We start from the raw sequence: 17,318 nt of genomic DNA, 5'->3' as shown, positions 1-17,318 counted from the left end.
CCCATATGACTTAATACTAGGTTGGCATCGCTACTAGGCTTGTGTCCCAAAGAGATCCAAGAAAGGGGCAAAGGACCCATTTGCACGCAATATTTGTCATCTTTCTTTTTGTTCTGTCAAAGAACTGGAAATTAAGGAAATACTCATCAACTGAGGACTGGCTAGACAAATCAGGGCGTTTGGATGTAGTAGAATATGATTATGCCATAAGAAATGAAAAACAAATAGACAGTTTCAGAGAAACCTTGGAAGACTCGTATGAACTGCTGCAGAGTGAAGTGAACATTGTGAGAAATACAAATAACTTGGATAAATTTAAGCTCTCTGACCAAAGCAATGACTAACCATGATTCCAGAGGACTGATGGTGTTCTATGTCATCCACCTCCTGACAGAGAAGGGGTGGATCCAAGAGGCAGAAATAGGCAATACATTTTTGGACATGACCAATGTGGGAATTTATTTTGCTTGATTGTGCTTGATTTTTTGTTACAGGTTTTTTTTTCTTTTAAATTGGGGGTGGGATGGAGACAAAAGAAATGTTTATTAAATGAAAAAATAAAATTAAAAAAAAAGAGTGATTATGTCAGAAACCAGATACCAAAGGATTGATTTAGCAAGTGGAATGTGAAAGAATATAGGCAATAAGAGTAAACAACCCTTTCTAAGGGTCTGAATATGAAAAAGAAAAGAGATATATGACAGTGGCTTGAAGAAATAGTAAGGGGAAGGGAAGGGTTGGGTTTTTGTTTGTTTTGTTTAGTTTTACGAAAAGGGGAGATCTGAAAAGGGTTGTCGGCAACTAAGAAGGAACCAGTGGATAAAAAGATGAAAGATAAAGGCAAGGCAGGGGCTGATCAAAGATCCTGGAGGAGAAAGGACGGCGATGGATTTAAGATGACAATTTAGACAAATATTTTGTGGATATGAACAACGTGGGAATTTGGTTTGCTTGACTATACCTGGTTGTTACAAAGGTTTTATTTTATTTTTTCTTTTTAATCAAAAGGGGAGATGAGTGGGAGAAAAATCAAATGTTTGTTAATTGAAAAAATGTTTTAAAAAAATACTTTGTTGACTCTCAAGGTCTTTCATAGCCTGGTTCAATTTTTTTTCCAGTCTCATCTCCCACAGCTGGCCAGCAGATGGTGCTCTGATAATGCATCATCCTAGACCTTTGGTTTTCATTGTGGGAAGCTGAGATACTGAAAAGTTGTGGGTGGGTGAAGTTTGCCTAAATTGAATTTCTATGCATCTGTTCAACCAATTTTTATTGAACAGGACCCAGAGTCTGGTGTCCAGGAAGACTAAAATGAATAAGAAAGGGTCTCTGGCTTAATGGGGTTTGTTGTGGCATCTCAAGCTGTAAGTGCCCCAGGCTTATAGAACATCATAAGTGGTAGACACCACAGATAATAGAACACAGAAGATTAGGGCTGGATAGGGCCTTAGAACATCACGCAAAAGGCTCAAATCTAGGAGTCAGAACTAACACACAGGTTTAAAGAGACACAATAGCAAAAAAAATCTTGATGGGCTTGAAAAGTTTTATATCTGAGTCCACAAAAAGGTACCTCACAAGTACAAAATGAGGGAGGCAAGGTCAGACAACAGTTTTTTTTTTTTTTAATGATCCTGGGGGTTTTGGTGGACTGAAAGTTCAGTGTGAGTCAGCCAATGATGTGGCGGCCAAAAAATCTGATGTGATCTTGGACTGCAGTAAGAGGCACAGCTTCCAGGAATAAGGTCACTGTAATTCCTCTCTACTTTGCCCTGGCCAAGCCATTTTTGGATTATTACCTTCGGTTATAGGCACTGCACAGATTCATAGATTCAGAGCTGGGAGGGACCTCAGGAGCCATCTTGTTGTTATTCTGTCACGTCCAACTCTTTGTGACCCCATGGTCCATAGCACTCCAATATTGTCCATGGGGTTTCTTGGCAAAGATATTGGAGTGGTTTGCCATCTCCTTTTCCAGTGAATTAAGGCAAACAGGTTAAGTGACTTGTCCAGGGTCACACAGCTAGTAGGTGTCTGAGGCTAGATTTGAACTCAGATCTTCCGTCTGACACCCAGCCCAGTGCTCTATCTACTGAACCACCTACTTGCCTCCAGAAGCCATCTAGTCTGACTTTATTTTACAAATGAGGAAACTGAGGCACAGAGAGATCGAGTGAAGTGATCATGGTCCTATCAGAGGCAGGATTTGAACCCAGGTATTTTAAGAAGAATATTGATACTAGAGAGCATTCACAACTAGGACGGTGAAGACCTTCAGATCACATCATAGGAGGACTTGTTGATGAAACTGAGGATGTTTAGCTTGGAGGAGAGAAGACTCGGTGGGGGTGGGGGGGTGGGGATATATTTAATTATTTAAAGATCTGTCATGTGGAAGAGGGATTTTATTCTGCTTGGACCCTGAGGATAGAAGGAGAAGGAGGATAGAAGTTGCAGAGAGGCAGATTTGGGTTTAACATAAGGAAAACTTCCAAATAATTAGAGTTATATGTTGTGTTTGTCCTTTGTTCTTGAAGAGGACCATGACATCAGGGAAATGATGACGTGGCTTGTAGTTGACTTTGATCTGAGTGAGGAACAGCTGTGCAAGGTCACCAGCCTCATTTTCTCTTCCAGAGTCATCTGGATCCAGGGGCCAGATATTCATCAGGATGACTGGAGATGGCCCAAGATGCAATGGGAGATGTGGCCCTTTTAGGCTAAGATCTTTTCAGGTTCTCATTGTGAGTGAGGTAAACGCCCATTCAGTGAATAGGCCTCTTTAAGAGGTGAGTCAAGGATGATGAACAGGTGGACTTCAGGAAAACCTGGAAAGACTTCTATGAACTGACGCTGAGTGAAGTGAGCAGAACCAGGAGAACATTGTACACAGTAATGACCATAGTGTGTGTGACTGACTTTGATAGACTTAGCCTTTCTCAGCAATGCAAGGTCCTAAAACAACTCCGAAGGACTTACGTCATCCGCAACCAGAGAAAGAACTATGGAGTCTGAATGTGGAGCAAAGCAGACTATTTTCTTTTTGTTTTGTTTTGTTTTTTTCTTTCTCATGGTTCCTCCCATTTGTTCTAATTCTTCTATATAACACAAAAATATGTTTAATAGGAATGTATATGTAGAGCCTATATCAGATTGCATGCCATCTTGGGGAGGGGGGAGTGGAGGGAGGGGGAGAAAATTTAAAACTTATGGAAGTGAATGTTGAAAACTAAAAATAAATAAATCAACTTAATAGAAAAAAAGAAGTGAGTCAAGGGATGACCCCTTTAATTAAAAAAAATCAAACTGGGAGGGGAAGACCCTCAGGGTTGCTGGTCAAAAGAGAAACAGTTACTATGGACATTCACTCTGAGCTTGGAGGGCCCTAAATATAGGCATTAATATAGACATATTGTGGTCCAATCTGTGAGCTCTAGAGTGAAATGGGTTGAAAGAAAGAAAGGAAGAAAGAAGGAAAGAAAGAAAGAAAGAAAGAAAGAAAGAAAGAAAGAAAGGAAGGAAGGAAGGAAGAAAGAAAGAAAGAAAGAAGGAAAGAAGGAAAGAAAGAAAGGAAGGAAGGAAGAAAGAAACAAAGAAGGAAAGAAAGGAGGAAGGAAGGAAAGAAAGAGACAGGAATGAAGGAAGGAAGGAATCTAGCCAGTAAACCCTAAGTTAACTGGGCAGCTTCTGGCCACCAAAATTTACCTTCCTTTGGAGAGGAGGAGAGGATGAGGTGAGTTACCCAACTGGCTGGGCCCCCTTTCAGGCAGCTTGGACTACTCACAGAGCTATACGACAACAATACAAATATACATTGGCCTGACTCATTGGAGGAAATCTGGATGACTACTGCTGGTTATGATTTGGGGAGGAGTGTGGGTTGGACTAGATAAAGCCTTTTCTGATTGTTTAATGAGCTCTCTTTGTCTTCAAATTATATTGTCGTCATTTGTCTGTCTAAATAGCATAGCACCTCCTATAGTGTCTTGCACATAGTGGGCAGTTAGTCCGTTGGTCAACAAGCATTTATTAATTATCTTACTCTTTGCAAGGAACTGTGCCAAACTCCAGGATCTAAAGAAACAGTAAGAATGTGGTCCCTGCTCTCAAGGACCTCACAGTCTAATACGGGTGACAGCGTGTAAATGATTAGGTGCACACAAGATCTATGTAGATAATAATTATTGAAGGTTGTTGTTGTTTGTCCTTCGTTCTGGAAGAGGACCATGTCATCAAGGAGGTGATGCCATGACTTATAAGTGAATTGGATTTAAGTCAAGGAGGGCTGTGAGGAAAGCCTCACTTTCTCCTCTGGAGCTATCTGGGTCCAGTGGCAAGATCTAGGTCAGGATGACTGGAGATGGCCCCCTTAGAGAAGGTAACCTCAGAGGGAAGATACTACCAGCTTGGAGGGGTGGGAAAAGGCCCTCTGACCCATAGAATGCCTTAAATCTGAAGTAACTTTTCTTGGGGCCCACATGTGAGAGAGGGTACCCCAGGTTATAGGGGTCTAGTAGGTCATAGGTTGTTGTGAGAAGCAAATGAGATAATATACGTGAAATGTTTTGTAAACCTTACTGTACCATGTACATGCAAAGTATCATTATTGGCTTGAAGGAGTGGCGATAGTTAGCTCAATGCCTACATTCCTACTTCTGGACAATGATACACACCAAGAGATATGGGATGCCCAAGTTCAGAAAACAGCAGAAGAATGCAAAAGAGAGAAGTCCAAATACGACATCCTATTGTTGAGATTACTGGGAGTGGTTGGATAAAGGAGTCATTTCAGTCATGTCTGCGACCCCATTTAGGGTTTTCTAGGCAAAGATACTGGAGTGGTTTGTCATTTCCTTCTCCAGCCCATTTGACAGATGAGGAAACTGAGGCAACCAGGATTAAGGGACTTGCCCAGAGTCACACAGCTAGTAAGTGTGTCTGAGGCCAGATTTGAATTCAGGAAGATGAGTCTTCCTGACTCCAGGCCCAGCACTCTATCCACTGTGACATCTAGCTGCCCATAAGATGACTGCTTGTCCCATTGTCACAGGGATAGTTACGGGATACTTTTCTATTTGAAGGCTTGAATAGAGTCTTGACTAGATTGATAGAAAGGGACAGGATCAGGGTTGGGGAGCCAGGAAGTGAGGAGGAGACAGGGCAGACAACTTGGGACAACATTCTTCTCTACAGTTTTTTGGTACCCTTCAACGCCTCCCTCCTTCTCCCATCATTCCCCATTGTATCTTTTACCACTCCTTTCCTTCCATCTTTACTTCACTGCCCCTGCCTTTCTTCTTGCTATCTATCTTTTTCTTCTCCCAAATCTCTGCATCACTCTGCCCTCTCTCCTCCCTCTTTGAGATGTGCCATGGTGGAGAGGAATGGGTGTGAGCCAGAGAGTCACAACAGCAGGGTTCTACCCCAACTGATGCTAATTCCATGTATGAACTTAGGCAAATTCCTTGCCCTTTCTGGGCCTCAGTTTCCCCACCTGTCAAATGAAGGAATTGGACTAAGTGATCTTGGAGAGCCTTTCTAAACCTGGGAGTCTGTGATTAGAAAATTCTGAGAGCCAACGAGCAAGACGAGAACCTGTTTCTCCCTCTCTCTCTCTCTCTCTCTCTCTCTGTCTCCAGTCTCCTCTTCCTCCTCTGGATTTGCTCATTGTCCTTCAGCCTCCAGGCCCCCTGCCAGCTCTAGCCTCAGGGTGTCAGAATCCTACAGAAAGCAGGAACTTCCCCCAGGGGGGTTGACCCTGTAATTTCCTGCTCTTAATTTCCTGCTGTCTGTCTAAACACCCTCCAGCAAATATTTACCTCTGACTCTGACAGGTGCTGGTGAATGGCAGGCTCTGGGATTGCTGCCCTCCCTACCCCAGCCTGTCCTGAACAGGGTGACTAAGGCCAAGAGGAAGCATCTTCCTCTCTGACATCCTTCCAAGAGGACCTGGGAACCTTCAGCGACTCCTCATTGTCTAGAAGAAGGAGAAAGGAAGAGAAACGAATAAGCATTTATTAAGGACCTACTATGTGCCAGGCACCGTGCTAAGCACTTTATAAATGTCATCTTATTTGATCTGCACAATAACTCTGTGAGGCAGGTAGATGTTTCAGAAACTGCCTGATGTATTAGCATGCACATTGAACCGCTGGTCAGGAGGTCTGGGTCCCAGCTTTCCCGAAGGAGGCATTCAGTAAATGTTTGCTGATTGAGACTGGGCCAGAGAGAGTCAGAAACCTTCAGAAGAGGGCAGAGTGACGTCTTGTCTGTGGAGTGGGGTGAATCAGAAAGAGTAAAGAGTGTTGTTGAGTCGTTTTAATAGTGTCTGACTCTTTGTGACCCCATTTAGGGGTTTTTGGGGCAAAGATACTGGAGTAATTTGCCATTTCCTTCTCCAGTCCATTTTACAGATGAGGAAACTGAGGCAAATAGGGTTAAGTGACTTGCCCAGGGTCACACAGTTAGTAAGTGTCAAGTCTGAAAACTGAGAAAGTGTGAGTCAGCATATGTATTTGGAAGTTGTTTGGGTGAGTATTCCTAGATAATTGGAGGGTGTATTTTGGCCAAGATCCCCAGATATTTGTGGGTGCTTCCAGATAGGGTTTGGCAGTCTCCTTTCAGTTTAGGAAAGGGGGAAAGTAAAGTAGAATATGGAGATCAAGGTCCTTATCCTGTCTATCCAGCCAGCAATATTGAGTATACTCTGGGTTTCAGTGCAAATCTTCATGGAGTGATACCAGTAGCTGGGACAGAGATGACAGAGCCCTGGCAGATTTTAGATGTCTAAATGGGGGTAGTTCTGAGCCTGAGGAGGAGTGGGGTGAGACAGAATCAGAGCCAGGGTATGAATATGCAAATCAGTCAATCAATCAACATAGATTAATCACCTGTTATGTGCCAGGCACTGTGCTAAGAGCTGGGGATACAAAAAGAGGCAAAAAATAGTCCCTGTCCTCAAAAAGCTTACAATCGGATGGGGCAAACAACATGCAATATATATATACATATATACATATATATATATATACATATATATATACATACATATATATATATATATATATATATATATATACACACACACAAAGCAACAGGATAAATAGGAAATAAGTAACAGAGGGAAGGCACTTAAATTAAGAGAGGTTGGAGAAGGCTTCCTGTAGAAGAGGTCAGTAGTTGGAGCAAAGGGTGGAGAGCATTCCAGGCATGGGAGACACCAAGAAAGAACACTCGGAGCAGAGATGGAGGGCTTGTTCCTGGAACAGCCAGCAGGCCAGAGTCAGTGGATTGAAGAAGACATGGTGGGGAGGAAGGCACAAGAAGCCTGGAAAGGTAGGAGGGCTTTGAATGCCAAATTGAGTGTTTTGTATTTACTCCTGGAAGCAATGGGGGGGGCGGGGCGGGGCGGTATGTGTGTGTTATGGACTGATCTGTGCTTTAAGAAAATCACTTTAGTAGCTGAATGGAGGATAGATTGGAGTGGGAAAAGACTCGAGGCAGGTAGGCAATGGGTTATTACAATAAAAAGGGGTGAGATGATGAGAGCACCTGCCCCCGAGTGGTGGTGGGCTGGAGGAGAGAGGGGCTTGGAGGAGAGGAGGGGCGTATTTGAAAGATGTTGCAAGGGTGAAATCGACAAGCTTTGGCAACAGCTGGGATATGGGAAGTGAGAGATGGTGGGGAATCCAGGATGACTTCTAGGTTGTGAGCCTGAGGGACTGGGAGGGCGGTGTTGGACAGTAATGGGGGAGGTAGGAGGCAGGGTGTGTTTAGGGGAAAGATAATGAGCATGTCCCTCATGGTATTCCTAGAACTACATCAGAGCCAGTATCCCCTCCTCCTTACCACATTGGAGATATTGATGGAGGTGGTGAAGAATTGGGGGGCCAGGAGGGATCATTTCAGCAGGTATTCTTTGGGGATTTAGCAAGCAGCAGATTTTCTGGAAAAGAAAGTGTGGAATGCTTCACTGTCCATGATCTGAGAGGGGGAGAAGACCATTGTGTGTTCGTGGGACAAGTATCCTTGTTTGGGGCCCAAGATAGGGGTGTGGTTGTGGTGGTGGAATCAGACAGCTGTCTGCTTCAGCTTCTGTAGGGCACAAGATGGTCAGGGTTTCTTTTATGAGGCCCAGGGTCATCTAGCCAGTAGGTGCTCTGGGGGCTGAGCTCTGGATAGGAGATAAGAAGGCTAAAGATCTCTAGGGAGACCCAGATGAGGTCCCAAATCCTCAAGGTAAGACTATTTGAGTCTGTCAAAGGTTCCCTAGCTCCTTTTCTTGATACAAGGGGCTAGGTTGTTTACCTTACTCGATCAGGCAGTAGGTTTTTCTCTTCCTCATGCCCTCCACCTCTGTGGTGAACTTTCGCAATTTCTTTTTTCTGAGGCCAGGGCTGAAGCATTGAGGCCTGAAATGACATTCTTGGTTTTTCAAGTTCAAGTTATCAGGCAAAGAGGCTTCTACTACTCCAACATATGCCAGAGGGGAGGGTAGGCTTCACAATGTCAGGTGATACTATCTATATAGACATCTCATTAGGTAGGAAGAGCTAGAGAAGAGGTTGGGATTTTTTTCGGTAGCTTAAAGCAGGTTTATTTTATATTTTTTAATTAAATAAATGTTTTTCTCAAATAACTGTCACTTTCCAATTAGTCTCCACCACCATTACCCCCAAACAAAGAAATACAGAATTTTTCACTGACCATGTATGTCTCATTCTCTACCTATAGTCTACCATCTCAAGAATTCAAATAGAAGTTTAAGAAGAGTTGAAGAAGGAGTCTTGAAACAAAAAGACTTGGGGCAGTTAGGTGGTACAGTGGACAGAGCACTTGCCCTTGAGTCAGGAGGAACTGAGCTCAAATCTGGCTTCAGACACTTACTAGCTACGTGACCCTGGGCAAGCCACTTCACTCTGATTGTCTTTAAAAGAAAAATAAAAGTGAAAAGGCTTAGAATTTGAAGGAACAACTTCATCTGTTCCTGGGTTCTGTGTGTGTGTGTGTGTGTGTGTGTGTGTGTGTGTGTGTGTATTACGGATCCCTTTGGCAGTCTGGGGAGAACTATGGACCCCTTCTCAGAATAATGGTTTGTTACCTATATATTTGTAATCAAAGGAAATGATGAATTTCGATTAGAGGATGGTGAAATTGAGGATATAATTTTTCCTATACCAACCACCTGAAATCTATACAAATCTGTACAATGCATTAGGGTTATCATGGAACCCAAGTTAAGAACCTCTCATCTAGTCATGCTGTACAGGATAGAGTAAGGGGGAGAAAGATATACCAAGACATACCATAAGATATAGGGTGCTCAACATCATAAAATAATAGACAGATGTGAAAGGGAGAAGCCCGAGTAAGAAAAGACAAAAATCAAGGAGTTGACCAAGAAGGTTTACGATGCCCAGAGTAGAGTCCAACTATATAAATATGTGGAATATGGGAAACTTTCAGACTATAAGAACCACTGAGGGAACGTCATAAAGTTCATTATGGTGGGTAGTGGTAGGGAAATGGGGAGAGGAAATTGCTCTCTCTGGGACCCCCATAGACCTTAAAGAGGCATTAGATATAGGTGTCTATAGTTGTGATTACTCTTCAGGCTTTAAAAGTCAATAAGTCAAATCAACAAACATTTATTAAGCACCTACTATGTGCTGGGTACTGTGCTATTGGGGATGTTCTCCAGGTACCAGTCACCAGATGAGTAGGCAGGACCAGCCTTGGAGGTAGAGTCCGTGGGATACAGAGTGGTCAGAGAGGTAGGTAGCCTTGTTCTTGGGGTGAATGGATGGGAAGGTGATTCATAGGCAGAGTAGAAAGTGAGGGGACTGTACGAAAGCTAAGAGAGCCTGAATGCATATGTTTGTGGGGATTGTCTGGGCACAGACCTCCGGGAACTTGAAAGTGTTTCTGATTTGGACATCCGGATGTTTGTGGGATCCCCTTTCTTCCAATAAGGAGTGGATCCCTGGAGGACTTGAGTTGCCCGTTAGAATAGACCTCAATCTAGGAAGCTTTGGGAGAGTGAGAATTAACGAAGCAGGGCAGACAAGAACCCCAGTACACTCCTAGACTGTGCACCCGGCCAGCAAGAATGAGTGCCCACTGGGTCCTACAGAGTAATTCCAGTTTTGGGGACAGTAATGCCGGAGCCCTGGCAGATGTGAAATATCTTACGTGACCCAACTCTGAGACCTTACTAGTCTCCAAATAGGGAAAGAGATCACTTGCTGGATTGGGGAGGGGTGGAGTGATGGCTGGAATACAAGAAAATCCAGAGCCAAAGCGTCTAAGTATATATGACAGTGAGTCTGCGAGGGTAATGATTCTCCCATATCTAGCATTTTATATTCTAAGGTCCCTTTCAGCTGACATTCATACGGCATTCCATCTGCTAAGGCATTAGTGCTCTGACTGCGACATTCTAGAAATAGCACTGGATTTGAGGTCAGAGGTCCAAACCCTGGTTCTGCTACTTATGTGACCTTGGGTGGGTCACCTAATCTCAGATTTACCTTCTGTAAACTAGGTGGTTGCACTAGCCCTTCTAACTCTAAATCTATGATTTCTTCCAGTTCTGGCATCCTTATGTTCTAAAGTCTTTCCTATGACCTGTGACATGTATATGTGATTATGCCTGACTGTATGCATATCTCTAAAAGCATTTAAATATACATGTAGGTATGTATGTGTGTGTGTGTGTGTGTATGTAGGTAGGTGTATGTGTGTAGGTATATGTGAGAATATGAGTCCCAGGACACAGGCAGATGTGTAGGAATGTTTGTGTGCCCGAGGCCTGTTTGGGACTGTGTCCGATTATAGGCTGCTCTCCATCCCCTTCCCTCTCTCCCCCACCTAGGGCCTCCCTGGGTCACATCAACCTGGTCACATTCCAGGAACAACCTGCTGCTCTCCAGCCCTGCTGAGCCTAGCCCAGTGGACCTGCCCAGAGCCCTAGAAGCAGAGGCCACTCGGTCAGAATAAACAGCTTTAATTCAGGATGTCTCATTACAGGAATTGTTTACATCTGATATAAATACACATGACATTTTCTTCTACTAAAAAAAAAGGTTGGGGATGGGAGGGAGGGGTAGTGGTTTGCAAATACTTATCACCTTCTGGCCTAGTGGAAAGAGCACTGGCTGGCCTGGGCCTCTGGAGACCTGGGTTCTAGTTCTGACGACGCCACTGTGCTTGTTGTGATACCTCCTAAAATCACTTCCCCTTTCTAGGCACCTGTTTCCTCTCTGGTAAAAGGAAGAGTTCACTTCAACTCAACAAACATGACTTACTATGCTTACTATGGTGAGGGACTGTGCTGGGCACTGGGGATACACAGACAGCAACAAAATTACCTCTGCCCTCAAGCAGATTACATTCTCCCGGGGGATACAACCTGTACGCATGTAAGTAAATATTACATATACACCAAGAAATCTAAAGCATTTTCAATAGGGAGAGAACACTAGGGCCTAGGAGATGGGGAAAGGCCTTGTGTGGCTTGGAACTAGAACCAAGCTTGGAAGGGAAGGAATGCAAGTACTCTACCAGCTACAGGTTAGACTTTAATTCATATCCATTCATCGTCGGAACATTTAAAGCAGGGTTCTTAGCCCCACTTTTGTGGGTCATGGAACCTTTGGGAAGTCTGGTAAAGTCTGTGAACCCTTCTCAGAATAATGGGTTTCAATGCATAAAATAAAATACATAGGAAACCAACTATATTGAAATAGTTATTAAAATATATGTATGTATTTTAAAAGTTGATGGGCCCCAGATAAAGAATCCCTGGTTGCTAATCTCTAGGGTCCCTTGTCGTTCTAATATTCTATGTTCTAATGCCCTTTCCAGCGCCAAGCTTTTATATTCTGTCTTTCCATGTTTAAGGTCTTTTTTTTAGCTCTAATATTCTATGTTCTAAAATTCTATATTTTAAGATTCTTCCCAGGTCAAAAAAATCTATGGCCTAATATCTTGTGCTCTAAAGTTCTTTCCAGCTCTATGATTATATATACATATACACAGATGTGCATACACACGTGTATACACACACGTACGCATACGTGTGTGTGTGTGTATTTGATCTTCCTTTCTATGTTCTAAAGCTATGACCAGTTCTGATATTATCTGAATCCACAAGATTCCAGGTTCCAGAGTTATGGGACTTTAACCTTGGACATCATAACCAACTTCGTCACATAGTCTCACCAATTTAGCTCCTTCATCTCCCCCCTGCTAAGCCCATTCACTAACAGGACTGGCCTTGCTCTGGGGAGGTGGAGGAGTTGGGGGCCTCCCACATGAGGTAATGGTAGGGACTAAGCATGGGGAAGGAACAGCTAAAACCTGAGTCCCTGGACCCTCAGTCTGTGATGTGGCCTCTTAGGGAAAGCCCTAGTCAGCCAGGGAAAGGAGGTCTCACCCAGTGCAGACCTCGTGCCCTGGCAAACTCTTTATCCTTACCCAGGCTTATGTCATGGACCAGGAAGCAGATGTTCTTGTTGGTGCTGAAGTAGGACAGGTTTAGGGAGTCCTAACACTGGTCATGTAAGAGACCAGCCTGGAAGATATGATGCAATCCAGGAGTACTGCATGGAGGAGGAAGTGGAAGGTCACAAGGTAGAGGGATTTTCCCCTCTGTCCCAAAGTGCTCTTCCTCCACCTTTATTGATGCTGCTGGTCTTTCTCCAGATCTTGGGATCATAGAACATAGAACATCCAGACTGGGAGGAACTTTAGAGATGATCTAATGCAGCCCCCTCACTTACAGAAGAAGGACCTGAAGCCCCAAAGGGAGATGTGACTTGCCTGAGGTCACATGACAAATTATGAGCGGAGCCAGGACTGGACAGGAGGAGGTCTCTGGGTCTTTTCCTAGGGCAGATTCCTGCTCTTGGGCTCCTTCTCCTCCATCATCATCACTGTCATCACTTTTGCTCATTCCTGTGGAGTTGGGTCTTAGAGCTTCAGGGACCCATGGGGAATTCAGCCCCGTGGCAGCATCTTTCCAGTTCAAAAGGCAATGCAAGTCTCACCCCTACTCAGGATTCTCCTGGGGGCTCATTTTAGGTCTCAGGGTTGGACCTAAAAAACCCAGGATCCCCTAAATAAACATATCCAGGAGGGTTTTCCGCTGTAGGGTCTGCTTGGGCAGTACTTCCATCAATGGGGGGCAGGAAAGTAAGCTGCTGGCCAGGGTCACTTCCCTGATTCTGGCTCTCCATAGCTCTCTGTCATCTCTGTCGTTCTTCTCCTGCAGACTGGAGCACCAGGAGGAATCGGCAATCAATGCACCAAGTCACAGGGCTTTTCCAAGGAGGAAATGCAGAGTTAGACAGCCCCTCAAAGGCAGAATCAGCTTTACAAGTAGGAGTAGGTAGCCGCCCTTCTGGTGTGAACTGGGGGCTACTGGGAAATCTCCCAGCCTCAATACAGGGAGAACATTCTGATCTGAGCACCTTGGGTTAAAAAGGATTCTTAGACACTTAAGATCCTGGAATAGCTTTGAAGTCTTTAGATAGTCAGTCAATAAGCATTTGTTAAGTCGTTACTATGTGCCAGGCACTGTGCTCAGTGCTCCAGGTACAAATAAAGGCAAAAGCAAGCTCCCTGCCTTCAAGGAGCTCCCATTCTAATGGAAGAAACAACATGCAAATAATTGTATATACAAGATTGATATCGTGCCAATGGAAAGTAATCTGCCAGCGGAGGAGGGGGCAAGCAGGGGCTGAGAAAGGCCTCCTGTAGAAGGTGGGGTTTGAACCGAGTCTTAAAGGAAGCCAGGACATGAAGGTGAGAAAAGGGAGCACCCCAGACATGGTGGACCGCCATTGCAAAGGCATGGAGTTAGGAGGTGGGTTGTCCCATTTGAAGAACAAAGCATCTCAGGATGCAGGGGTGAGAGTGGGAGAAACACCAAGGAAATGAGTGTTGGATTCAGTGTCAGAAGACCTGGGTTTGTATCCCAGCTCTGACCTTTTAGCTATGTGGCTGTGATACATGAGCCCGTCCCCCCTCAGTGAGCCTCTGTTTCCTCGTCTGTGAAATGAAGGGGCTGGACTAGATCATCCTTAAGTTTTCTTCCAGCTCTAAATTCTATAAAAGACACTTTGAGGGAATGCGTCCCACAGTACTCCTTCCCTTCATCAATGAAATGTGATTTCTTTGGGGTGGGGCAGAGTTCATAGGTGCATAGAATAGGACTAGCTAACATTTATGTAGCACTTTAAGATTTGCAAAATGCTCTACATATTCTATCTCATATGTTCCTTACTACAACTCTGTGAGGTCAGTGCTATTACCACCCTCACTTCGCAGATGAGGAAACAGAGGCAGACAGAGATATGTCTCTTGCCAAGGGTCATACAGCTAGTGTCTGAGGCAGGATTTGAACTCAGGTCTTTCTGACTTCAGGTCTAGGACTCCATCTACAACACTGTCTCCATGCTATCTAAGGCATGGCCTATCTAAGCTATAGCTCAAAGGCTATATTTGAGAAGGAGGCCTCCTCCTCCTCCTTTCCAACGTGCCCTCCACCTATCCTGAGCTCAAAGAGATGTCTCAGATCTGGGTTGAATAGATTCTAGACCAATCTCTGGGCCAAGACCTTACCATCAGTACAGGTGGAGCTCCTCAGGTTGAGTACAGTATATCTGCCGGCTCTAAGATTCTATGTACCCTGGGAGGTAAGTCAGAAGGTCTAACTGGAGACCCTACTTGGGACTCCCTCAGTGGTCTTCCCTCCTTTCATTGAGTCAGTAGAGGAGACACAGAAGACACTCTAGTCTGGGGACTACCATCATCAGGCAAGATAGCCCCAGTTGGAAGCTAATGTTTAGGATGAAGGGATGTGACGATGTTTAGTGGAAAGATTCCTTGGTTGGGAGTTAGGAGATCTGCCACCTTCTCTGCATCTCATTTTTCTCGTCTTAAAAGATGGGGATGATGTCATTATCGGCAACAATGGGTATTTATGAAGGACTTACTGTATTCATGGCACTGCGTTAAGCCCTAGACAGAATCCTTTTCCTGCCACCTTCCCAGGCTGTTATAAAGCTCAGATGATAGACTAGATAGGAAAGTATTCTTGAAAAGCTTCAAGTCCTATGCCAATATCAGACATAGGGAACATTTTTATTAATTCACCCTAAGGTGACCGTGGATTGCACCTTTTCTATCCCTCTCCATCTGATGTGTCTTTTTCTCTTTTGTTTGCTCCCTTCTTACTTGGATTCTTCTCCTTTACCTTCTTCACTCTTCCCGCCCCCCCCCACCTTTCCCCTCCAATTCTCCCCTTCCGGTGTCCAAGGTCTATGGGAGCGTAGGGAGACTGCCCCCAGAAGCTGATTAACCAAGTAGGGAAAGCCCAGAAATAGAGATAATTGCTAACTAACTACTGGGTCCCCAGAAAATGCTCTTAAGAAGAGGATTAAGTAGCTAAATCTCATGTCCATTTGCCCTGGCCAGATGTGTCTCTAAGCATCTGATGACCTTAGTATCACAGGTTACTCCCACCCTCTCTACTCCCCTATGAGATAGGAAGGTCAGGCATTATTATCCCCCATTTCATAGATGAAGAAACAAAGGCCCAGACAGTTGAAGAAACTTGTCTGAGGTCAGACATGGAGGCAGAGGTGGAATAGAGGTGGGTGTCCCACCCCAGAACCATCCTTAGGATGTCATCAGTAGGGTCATAGGCTCCAGAGTTGCAAAGAGCATATCTGAGCTCTCATATAAGCTTAGAGATCATCTGGGTCAACCTTTTATTTTACATATGAGGAAACTTTTCACCTCCAGATGAGTGGAAACTTGACCAAGGTCACATAGATAGTCTGGAGCAGAGTCCAAACTTGAACCCAAGGCCTGTGACCCCAATTCCAGGACCTTTTCTACAACACTTCATTCATTGTCTTGGCCTCTTGTACACTGCTCTAGCCTTCTGACTACACCTGGGGCCCATCGACCAGAGCTCTGGAGCAGGGGATGATGGCATTGTGGATGGAGCCCTTAGAGCTCTTGTGCATGCTGATGACCTCCCCGCTGGTCTGCTCTGGCTCACGCCTGCGAAAGAGACCCCGGACAGTGGCCTGGAAGCTGTTGGTCACAAAGCAGTAGACAATGGGATCCATGCAGCTATTGAGGCTGCTGAGGGTGATGGTGACGTGGTAGGCCACGAGATCAGCTTCTTTGGATATAGCTTGGGGATGGAGAGAGACGGCCAACTGGTGGGCATGGAATGGTGTGAAGCATACCAGAAAGATGACGAGGACAGTAAGGAGTAACTGTACGGCACGCATGCGTCGCTCGCGGCTCTGATGCATGAGATTGGGCTTGGACAGCGCGCACATGATCCTCCCTGTGAAAAAGGTGATGACCACCAGAGGCAGGAGGTATTCAAAGACTGTCAAGGCAAAGAGGCGGCAGCAGGAACCTCCCTGGACTGCTACAGAAAGGACGGAGAAGGTCACAACCACAGCAAAGACCCAGATGAAGACACAGATGCCTTTGGTACAGCTGGGGTTCCTCCATTTCCTCGAGGCCTCCAGCTGGACAATGGCTAGGTAACGGTCCACACAAATGCAGGTGAGAAAGAGGATGGAGCAGTACATGTTGACAAAGTAGCTGAAGACATGCACGAGAGAGCAGTTGAGGCAGTCTTGAGCCACGTAGTAGATAATGAACCTCGTGGGCAGGGACAGGCCCACCAATAGGTCCGTCACCACTAGGTTGATGGTATAGATGATGGAGGTGGTCTTAGTCCTCGTGCGGAAGCAGAAGACATAGAGGGCCAGGCCATTGAGTGTCACACCGACTAGGAAGATGGTCCCATTGACAGCCAGCAGGGCCACCCACAGGCTGGGAAAGCCGTCATGTAGTTTCTTGTCCAAGAGTGAGAAAGCATGGAAGAACTGGTTTTCTTCCATGCTGCTGTTGGCTGGGGTTGTGGCATTGGGACTGGCAAGGAGGGAGGACTCCTGAGGGGAGGAGGATGGCATGATGACAACTGATATCTGAAAAGAAAGTGAGGAGATGGATAGGAACATGAACCCATGGTACAGGGAACAGATATACTGAACCTAGTACATGGCATATGGGGGCTTTGTCCCAAGGTGCTAGTGTTTTTGGGGGAGGTGCTTCTTTAATGGCAGATAACGCCTAGTCTCTCAGTTCTCCTCCAGCCCCTATATTATGTGGCACAGCTACCAACTCTTAGGACTCATTACTTCTCACAAGACTGCCTTCTACCCCAACCTGCAAAGCCACTTTCCTGGCTCAAATTTCACCCTACTCCCCTCTCAACTGGT

At 45.0% G+C, this 17,318-nt stretch overlaps 1 protein-coding gene across 1 annotated transcript; it reads right to left on the bottom strand.

Annotated features, from left to right (window-relative positions):
- Positions 1-15,956: 15,956 nt before the first annotated feature.
- On the bottom strand, positions 15,957-17,018 carry GPR20 (G protein-coupled receptor 20). The gene has a single exon (XM_036749870.1). The coding sequence runs from the start codon at positions 17,007-17,009 to the stop codon at positions 15,957-15,959; it is 1,053 nt and encodes a 350-aa protein (XP_036605765.1). The 5' UTR covers positions 17,010-17,018.
- Between the last annotated feature and the right edge of the window lie 300 nt (positions 17,019-17,318).

Source organism: Trichosurus vulpecula, chromosome 1 (genome assembly GCF_011100635.1).
Source record: "Trichosurus vulpecula isolate mTriVul1 chromosome 1, mTriVul1.pri, whole genome shotgun sequence".
In the NCBI taxonomy this organism is placed as follows: domain Eukaryota; kingdom Metazoa; phylum Chordata; class Mammalia; order Diprotodontia; family Phalangeridae; genus Trichosurus; species Trichosurus vulpecula.
Note: the sequence above shows the minus strand (reverse complement) of the source record. Positions and strands in the feature narration are given on the sequence as shown.